The sequence below is a fragment of the Bombina bombina genome, chromosome 10 (genome assembly GCF_027579735.1).
Source record: "Bombina bombina isolate aBomBom1 chromosome 10, aBomBom1.pri, whole genome shotgun sequence".
NCBI classification, from domain to species: Eukaryota; Metazoa; Chordata; class Amphibia; order Anura; family Bombinatoridae; genus Bombina; species Bombina bombina.
The window spans coordinates 45,250,288-45,260,650 of NC_069508.1; the positions used below are offsets into that span (position 1 = coordinate 45,250,288).

At 38.2% G+C, this 10,363-nt stretch overlaps 1 protein-coding gene across 1 annotated transcript in view; it reads right to left on the reverse strand.

The window, feature by feature from the left end:
• Positions 1-8,548, reverse strand: part of LOC128641392 (DBIRD complex subunit ZNF326) — a 68,956-nt gene extending 60,408 nt beyond the window's left edge. The window contains exons 1-2 of the mRNA XM_053694018.1: positions 8,269-8,548; positions 7,199-7,268 (exon numbers count right to left, since the gene is read on the reverse strand). Coding sequence (XP_053549993.1) covers positions 7,199-7,268; positions 8,269-8,317 — 119 coding nt within the window. The 5' untranslated portion in view covers positions 8,318-8,548. The remainder of the gene's footprint in view (positions 1-7,198; positions 7,269-8,268) is intronic.
• Positions 8,549-10,363: the final 1,815 nt, after the last annotated feature.

Here is a 10,363-nt window from a genome sequence, read left to right on the forward strand (position 1 = left end):
CGTAACCTGCCCCCTACCAGCTGAACTGGAATGAGGGCCGTACCTTCATGTGAACTTAGAAGCAGGCTTTGCCTTTCTAGCAGGCTTGGATTTATTCCAGACTGGAGATGGTTTCCAAACTGAAACTGCTCCTGAGGACGAAGGATCAGGCTTTTGTTCTTTGTTGAAACGAAAGGAACGAAAACGATTGTTAGCCCTGTTTTTACCTTTAGATTTTTTATCCTGTGGTAAAAAAGTTCCTTTCCCACCAGTAACAGTTGAAATAATAGAATCCAACTGAGAACCAAATAATTTGTTTCCCTGGAAAGAAATGGAAAGTAGAGTTGATTTAGAAGCCATATCAGCATTCCAAGTCTTAAGCCATAAAGCTCTTCTGGCTAAGATAGCCAGAGACATAAATCTAACATCAACTCTAATAATATCAAAAATGGCATCACAGATGAAATTATTAGCATGCTGGAGAAGAATAATAATATCATGAGAATCACGATTTGTTACTTGTTGCGCTAGAGTTTCCAACCAAAAAGTTGAAGCTGCAGCAACATCAGCCAATGATATAGCAGGTCTAAGAAGATTACCTGAACATAGATAAGCTTTTCTTAGAAAAGATTCAATTTTTCTATCTAAAGGATCCTTAAACGAGGTACCATCTGACGTAGGAATGGTAGTACGTTTAGCAAGGGTAGAAATAGCCCCATCAACTTTAGGGATTTTGTCCCAAAATTCTAACCTGTCAGGCGGAACAGGATATAATTGCTTAAAACGTTTAGAAGGAGTAAATGAATTACCCAATTTATCCCATTCCTTAGCAATTACTGCAGAAATAGCATTAGGAACAGGAAAGACTTCTGGAATAACCGCAGGAGCTTTAAAAACCTTATCCAAACGTATAGAATTAGTATCAAGAGGACTAGAATCCTCTATTTCTAAAGCAATTAGTACTTCTTTAAGTAAAGAGCGAATAAATTCCATCTTAAATAAATATGAAGATTTATCAGCATCAATCTCTGAGACAGAATCCTCTGAACTAGAAGAGTCCAAAGAATCAGAATGATGGTGTTCATTTAAAAATTCATCTGTAGAGAGAGAAGATTTAAAAGACTTTTTACGTTTACTAGAAGGAGAAATAACAGACAAAGCCTTCTTTATGGATTCAGAAACAAAATCTCTTATGTTATCAGGAACATTCTGCACCTTAGATGTTGAGGGAACTGCAACAGGCAATGGTACATCACTAAAGGAAATATTATCTGCTTTAACAAGTTTGTCATGACAATTAATACAAACAACAGCTGGAGAAATAGCTACCAAAAGTTTACAGCAGATACACTTAGCTTTGGTAGATCCAGCAGGCAGTGGTTTTCCTGTAGTATCTTCTGGCTCAGATGCAACGTGAGACATCTTGCAATATGTAAGAGAAAAAACAACATATAAAGCAAAATAAATCAAATTCCTTATAAGACAGTTTCAGGAATGGGAAAAAAATGCCAAACATCAAGCTTCTAGCAACCAGAAGCAAATGAAAATGAGACTGAAATAATGTGGAGACAAAAGCGACGCCCATATTTTTTGGCGCCAAATAAGACGCCCACATTATTTGGCGCCTAAATGCTTTTGGCGCCAAAAATGACGCCACATCCGGAACGCCGAAATTTTTGGCGCAAAATAACGTCAAAAAAATGACGCAACTTCCGGCGACACGTATGACGCCGGAAACGGAAATGAATTTTTGCGCCAAAAAAATCCGCGCCAAAAATGACGCAATAAAATGAAGCATTTTCAGCCCCCGCGAGCCTAACAGCCCACAGGGAAAAAAGTCAAATTTTTGAGGTAAGACAAAATATGATAATTTAAAGCATAATCCCAAATATGAAACTGACTGTCTGGAAATAAGGAAAGTTGAACATTCTGAGTCAAGGCAAATAAATGTTTGAATACATATATTTAGAACTTTATAAATAAAGTGCCCAACCATAGCTTAGAGTGTCACAGAAAATAAGACTTACTTACCCCAGGACACTCATCTACATGTTTGTAGAAAGCCAAACCAGTACTGAAACGAGAATCAGTAGAGGAAATGGTAAATATAAGAGTATATCGTCGATCTGAAAAGGGAGGTAAGAGATGAATCTCTACGACCGATAACAGAGAACCTTATGAAATAGACCCCGTAGAAGGAGATCACTGCATTCAATAGGCAATACTCTCCTCACATCCCTCTGACATTCACTGCACGCTGAGAGGAAAACCGGGCTCCAACTTGCTGCGGAGCGCATATCAACGTAGAATCTAGCACAAACTTACTTCACCACCTCCCTTGGAGGCAAAGTTTGTAAAACTGATTTGTGGGTGTGGTGAGGGGTGTATTTATAGGCATTTTAAGGTTTGGGAAACTTTGCCCCTCCTGGTAGGAATGTATATCCCATACGTCACTAGCTCATGGACTCTTGTTAATTACATGAAAGAAAGGAACAGGTTTCACAGTGGCATCCAAACACATGGAACATGTTACAGTCTGATCATCATCTGAATCCATAACAGAAAAAGCAAGCAAAAAATTGGTCTTGTCCCTTTAAAATTGTATGCTTGGATTGTTTACCTTTACAATTTATGGCCAAAATGCCCAGTGCATAACAGAACAAATATTTGTAGTATATCAGATCCTGACAAAAAAATTGTGTGCTTAAAAATGAACCGTCTAACAATCTTACTTTTTTAGTGTAAAACAGCTAGACGATTTCTAAGAAGTATCAGCACCTTGCCTCAACAGCTCTGCTGAGGCGCCTACCTGCCCCCACGGTCCACTGACCACTCAGGCACAAGTCCGGATCGATCCTACAACGCCCAAGACTGCCTGCTTAGTTCGCAACCATGCGGTCTTGGCATCACTAGCAACAGCTCCTACAGGCAGTCAGATTTCCGGAAGTGAAAGTACACTGCTCGGCTAATTTCTGAGCCCCAGCATGCCAAAAGAAGCCCCACCCTTCGTGGGCGTCACCTAAGCCATCCGAGAAGGAGCGCCGTAACCCTGCATAGCAGAACAGTACAATTTTCAAACTTGAATGCTTGCCGTAACATGTATTTGTCGCCACTTGAAATCTGGCAAAGTGCCCAAAAAAACACAGCCATGAACCGGAATCTCCGGTAACATCCCCAGCGTCAGTCCCCAGTACACATTAGGCAGTGACCTATAGGGAGCCCACACAGTAACAGTTCATTTCCAGACGTGAAAATAAACTATAGTGCCTGTTGACATGACCCATGACAACCCCACACTCTTACACAGGAAAGCCCTTCCCAGAGAGCCTATGTTTTCCCCAACAGATTAAAGTACAGCCATTTCTGAGATAGCAAGTGGCCCAGAAAAATAAAGGCTGCACTTACCTCTATGCTGAGTGACAGCATGACACATCTCACAGTATCAAGAGGTCTTCTCCCTCCTGTAGGTCTGTGGACACAGAAAGGCCTTAGTAGTTATATGCCAAGACCATCATCACCAGAAGGGCAGCACTAGTATGGGAGGCACAGTGAGGGTTAAGTCCCACCAGTTCCCATTGCTTTAAAGCCACCTGTAGCTCTACACTAGAGGCTGACAAAGAATACGGCTACACCCTATAGTAAAATAGCACTCACTGGTAACATTTTAAAAATAATAAACTCTTGATTGAAGAAACTAAACACCTCACTTTACCTCTTCCTATCACTAACAGGCAGAGAGAATGACTGGAGTGGGAGGAGCTATATATACAGCTCTTCTGTGGTGCTCTTTGCCTCCTCCTGCTGACGAGGCGATATCCCACAAGTAAGGATGAAATCCGTGGACTCATCGTATCTTAAGAAAAAAAGATATTTTACCTCAAAATTACGTGTTGTGAACAATAATCCTTCAGCTACATGTTGAGAAAAAAAGCCATCTTCATCAGTGCTGCCTGTTACACTGCTTTACTGTGTTCTCATGAAACTTCACTAAAATAAGATGGAAAATAAGCTATGCCAGATGCACACTCCCTTGCAAGTCCAAGGAATAGCATCCTGATTGGTTGTTTAAAGTCCCTTTACATGATGTGGCTACAGAGGAAATTTTAAGCTAAAATCTTTTACACAGAGCTGTTCAAGTGATATTTTCTAGCCATCTTTTTTACAGCTTTGCTTTAGCATTTGGGTATCAAGCCCCTTTAAGCATCTAGTCTTTAATTTTACTTTTAATATATAAGAATCCCACCCCCCTTCAAAGATATCAATTACTGCACTAATAAAAACTGCTTTGCCTGTACCCATCTGCTCACGTGCACCAAGGATGACATGATCTGCCAGGTTACATTTAAAGCTTACACCAGCTTGTGTCCAGTAACAAAAGTGCAAACAAGCTGGCATTATGCAGCCGAGCTGTAAACTGATAAGTTAGTGGCTCTGCTGTCTCCAAGGTTGTTTGCCAGGAAGCTAGACAAGAGGCACATTTTTCGCTGCCATGCATAATGTTTAGACTGCATGCAAGCAGTTTATATTCTTATCAGGTGACCATACATCCAAATATAAAAAAAAAAATATATAGGGAAGGTATATGAACACTCAAAAGTAATGAACACATAAGTTTCATTTTTGAGGAAAAAAGTTTTTTAAGATAATGTGCCTCTCCCAAGCCCAAAACTACTTCAAGCCATGTAAAGCTCAAGCAACCAATCACATGCACAAAGTGGTTAACCTTTACCCTTTGTATTTAGCTTGAATAAAAAAAAATTGCTGGCAAGGAATTTAAAAAAAAATAGGCAAAAATACTTAGCCATGGTGCATGGAAAATTCTACTCTCCCTTATCAGTGTTTAGACAGGCATTGTATTTTAGCTGAGTTCACAGCTTTTAGGCATGCTCCAGCAGACAATCCCTTTTCACTTTTGCACTCTACCAAAATAGATACAGCCTAGAAGGAAATGTATGTGGGAGTTAGGGCTTTACAATTAGGAAACTTAATAGAATGGGTTGATGGCGAGGCACTGCATTATAAATTTGCAGGTAAAGTTATTAAAGGGACGCTAAACCCATTCTTTTTCTTTCATGATTCAGATAGAGCATGCAATTTTAAACAACTTTCCAATTTACTTATTTCATTTTCTTAGTTCGCTTTTTTTATTTAAAAAGCAGGAATGTAAAGCTTAAAGTGAATGTAAATTGTGATGCTAAAGTGTCTGTTTAATAAAATTTGATTACAAACACGGGCACTTATAATTCAAATGTACATTTCACTCCTGTTGAAAAAAAAAATTATACTTTCCTTTCAATCTTGACAGCAGCTCCAGCTTCCTCCACACGTTGCAAAGCCTCTTCCTGGGTTTAAATGAGGAATCCTGCTTCCTCCAATCACAGCATTGAATCAGACACTGATTCCCGGGGGGGGGGGGGGGGCATGACTGGATGATGACCTATCCATTTCTGACATCAGAAATGGCTCGCGACGACTAGAAGCTGGAGCTGCTGTCAAGTTTAAAAGGCAAGTTTTTTCACAACACGAGTGAAATGTAAATTGATGAATTTAAGTGTTTTAAAAACCAGGCACTTTAGCATCAAAATTTACATTCACTTTAAGAACCAGCCCATTTTTGGTTCAGTCCCTGGGTTATGCTTGCTTATTGGTTTGCTAAACATAGCCACCAATAAGCAAGGGCTATCCAGGGTGCTGAACATAAAACGGACTGGCTTCAAAATTTTAAATGTCTGCTTTTTAAATGGATATTAAGTGAAAAAAATTTGATAGGAGTAAATTTAAAAGTTGCTGCTCTATCTGAATCATGAAAAAAAAAATTGGGTTTAGTATCCAATAAAAGTACATATTATATTTTGTCTATTCCAACTTGTTTTATGTCCCTTTAAGTAAACAGGAACTGTTTTTATGTCCCTTTTTTCTTTGTGCCTGGTTTCTTAGCTATACAGTGCTTGAAATTTAGACAGCTGTGGACATGAATCACATCTGCTTATGAGAAATAAATGTGATACAAATTAAAACTTTGCTGTACATGTTAAAAAGTAAACAGAAGACAAGCTCTTATGTTAAAATGTCATACAAAAGATAAACACTGAACCCAAATTTTCTCTCACGATTCAGATAGAGAAAGCAAAACGTAGTCCTTAAAGTGAAGGTAAACCTTTGGTGAATGAAAGCCTGTTTTTTTTAAAAAATACTATTAAAAGCAGGCGCATGTTCATTCAAAGTTTACAAAGCAGTCGTTTAGCTAAAAAAAATTACCTTTTTTCTTTTCACTGCTACAGCAGCTTCCCCCACAGAGATCCTCTATTCACACGTCAGCAATGACTAATCCGGCTTCCTCCAATCACAGTATGGCCTCAGGCAATGACTACACTGGGGAGAAAGCTGTGATTGTAGGAAGCCGGATTAGTCATTGCGGACGTGTGAATAGAGGATCTCTAGGTGGTGGAAGCTGCTGTAGCAGTGGAAAGAAACACTGTACAAAGTTTGTAAACTTTGATGAATGAAAGTGCCCCCGTTTTTAATAGTTTTTTTAAAAACGCTCTTGTTCAAAGTTTACCTTTACTTTAAAGCTGCTATGTACTGTGGAGCAAATATGCTATTACAACATGCAAAAAGCTTATGTCCCTTTAACTTCAAAAGCACATTGCCCCTGAAGGTATGACAAGCAGAAAGAATAAACTATATGCTCAATGATAGTGTTTGAAACATTAGGTACGGTCTCAATGATAATTGTATGCCAAAGACTTCAGTATTGTCGTTTCCATATCTGCTTTTTTTGCAGAAAATAGGTAAAGTGAGATTGAGAAGGTTGAAATACAAATTAATGAGGAAAATCATGTGGCAGCAAACCAAACACTTAAATGGTACACATCTAACAGTCTGGTCGCTGATCGGTGAAACAGAAAGCATAGAAAACCCAAGGAAATAATTTTATATCAAACCTTTAGTGATTTTATTTCAAAGGGAGACCGATTTTTACAAAACATGCAAATTTGGTAGTTTGCATATTCCTAGATACTGTAGTAAAGGGTAACTGGGAAAGCTAAACTTTCCCATATTTAAAAACGTTAATTTGCTCCCTGGCTCTAGATGTTTGTCCAGCCATGGAAGAAAAGTATAGGTAAACTCAACCCTGAGCCATACCAAGAAATAAGGGGTAACATTTTAGATTGTTGTCAACCCCTAATAAAGCAGGTTCCTCTATAGTCTGCATTACCTTTCCCTTGCGTAGGATGGGCCACCAAAGAAGTCTAGTTCTCTTGAAGCATTTTTATAATCTAAAATAGCTGAAAAGAGAAGAAAGTTAAATTAAACATAATATAAAAAAAAAAATGATGGGCAAACTGCACTAATCTTCAAAGCAACCAATCTAAACTTGTTACAGAAGTACACTGAGTTGGCCTCGGCTATTTTGCTTTCCTAAGCTCCATTGTCCATTCAAATTGCAGGAAAGCAGGCAAAAGAGAGTAATGCAAAATTATATAAAGCTAAAATTTAGGATTACAATCGCTAAGTGTTTAAAGGGATACTAACCCCAATTTTTTTTCTTTCATGATTCAGATTGCGCATGCAATTTTAAGCAACTTTCTAATTAACTCCTAACATCAATTTCTTTGTTCTCATGTTATCTTGATTTGAAAAAGCAGTAATAAAAAGGTTAGGAGCCAGCCCATTTTTAGTTCAGCACCTCGGTAGCACTTGCCGATTGGTTTGCTACATTTAGCCACAAATCAGCAAGTGCTACCCAGGTTCTGAACAAAAAATGGTCCAGCTCTAAAGCTTACAGTACTGCTTTTTCAAATCAAGATAACATGAGAACAAAGAAAAATTAATAGGAGTAAATTAGAAAGGTGCTTAAAATCTCACTCTAGCTGAATCATGAAAGACAAAAATAAAAAATGGGTTTAGTATCCCTTTAAGACCCGTTTAAAAAGGAGCAAGAATTCCTATTCATTCTATACAGAAGGCGGGGACTGATCTCAGGCCTACAACGGCAGAGAACCTCATCAACCCCTATTACACGATTATATGATCTCCTCTCCTGCAAAAAAAAAAAAATATATATATATATCTATATCATATATATCTATATCATATATATCTATCTACACGAAGAGTTTTAAAAAGCCAGAGTAGCATGCCTGACAATTGCCTCAGGCCCTGTGCAATGTCAGGCCATGGCCTCGCTAGCTTTGTGCTACCATATTTCATAACACACAAAACTACTTCACAATTGTATATATTTTTTAAATAAAAAAAAGTTAATGCAAGATTAATCAATTATACCGTCATTTAAGCGAGCACGGGCTTCCACAGCGCGCATAGAGGACGCCATTACTGCAATTCAGGGCCTGGTTTTCACCTCCCAAATTGTACACAGCAGAGAGTGGAGTCGACCGGAGCCTTCCAAAAAACGTACAGAGGCGGTAGTCTAGAGTAGTAGACGAAAGAGAACTTCGGTATAACGGTCAGCCGCACTCACTACTTCATCAGGGAGAAAGCTACTGACACACAGACCGTGACAAAAAGGAGCGAGCTGTGGCGTCACGTTAAATTAACTCGTACGCGATTGGCTGGCTAGGTGGATCCTTGTCACGTGGTATAAGAGAGGGTTGCGTATTATTACGTTAATGATATGCCCTTGTGTCACGTGACGGGGAACCGCCTAGATGGCCAATAATTTACCTGTTACAGCCAAGATAGCAATTGCTAACAGTGGTTTATAAAACTTTTATATAACCAGGTCGGATTGTTATATTTCGAATAGTTTCAGGAATAACAATGAGTTATTTATAACAAATATATATAATACTAGTTATCTACACTAAAGCTAAAATTAACCCTACAAGCTCCCTAATTAATCCCTTCAGTGCTGGACTGCATAATACACGTGTGGTGCGCATAGGGTTTCCATCTCCGCCATCTTTTCCTGGACCCTTAAAGGGACACAACCCAAATTTTTTCTTTTGTGATTCAGATAGAACATGCAATTTTAAGCAACTTTCTAATTTACTCCTATTATCAATTTTTCTTCGTTCTCTTGCTATCATTATTTGAAAAAGAAGGCATCTAAGCTTTTTTTTTATTTCAGTACTCTGGACAGCACTTTTTTATTGGTGGATGATTTTATCCACCAATCAGCAAGGACAACCCAGGTTGTTCACCAAAAATGGTCCGGAATCTAAACTTAAATTTTTGCATTTCAAATAAAGATACCAAGAGAATGAAGACAATTTGATAATAGGAGTAAATTAGAAAGTTGCTTAAAATTTCATGCTCAATCTGATTCACGAAAGAAATTTTTTGAGTACAGTGTCCCTTTAAGAGTTACACATGCTGCAGGGAGGAACATGAATAGTGCTGTCCAGGGTCACTATTTTTGTGCTGTCCAGCAGCATGTTTCCCTCTGCACACCCTGCAGCATGTGTGACTCATAAAGTGTCCATGAAAACATGGCTGAGGTGGCAACCCTAGGTGCGCAGCAGCAAATAGCGGCCTTCTAATTACCAAAAAGCAATCCAAAGCCATATATGTCTGCTATTTCTGAATAAAGGGAATCCCAGAAAAGCATTTACAACCATTTGTGCCATAATTGCACAAGCTGTTTGTAAATAATTTCAGAGTGGAAACTAAAGTTTGTGAAAAAAGTTAAAAAAATGTTTTATTTGATCGCATTTTGCGGTGAAATGGTGGCATGAAATATACCAAAATGGGTCTAAACCCTAGATCAATACTTTGGGTTGTCTACTACACTACAGCTAAAATTAACCATACAAGCTCCCTAATTAACCGCTTCACTGCTGGGCATAATACACATGTGGTGTGCAGCAGCATTTAGCGGCCTTCTAAAGCTATATATGTCTGCTATTTCTGAACAAAGGGGATCCCAGAGAAGCATTTACAACCATTTCTGCCATAATTGCACAAGCTGTTTGTAAATAATTTCAGCGAGAAACCTAAAGTTTGTGAAAAAGTGAACAATTATTTTATTTTATCGCATTTGGCGGTGAAATGGTGGCATTAAATATACCAAAATGGGCCTAGATCAATACTTTGGGTTGTCTACTAAAAAACAATATATACATGTCAAGGGATATTCAAGGATTTCTGACAGATATCAGTGTTACAATGTAACTATTGCTAATTATGAAAAAAAAATGGCTTGGAAATAGCAAAGTGCTACTTGTACTTATTGCCCTATAACTTGCAAAAAAAGCAAAGAAAATGTAAACATTGGGTAATTCTAAACTCAGGACAAAATTTAGAAACTATTTAGCATGGGTGTTTTTTGGTGGTTGTAGATGTGTAACAGATTTTGGGAGTCAAAGTTTGAAAAAGTGTGTTTTTTTCTTTTTTTCATCATATTTTATAAATGTTTATA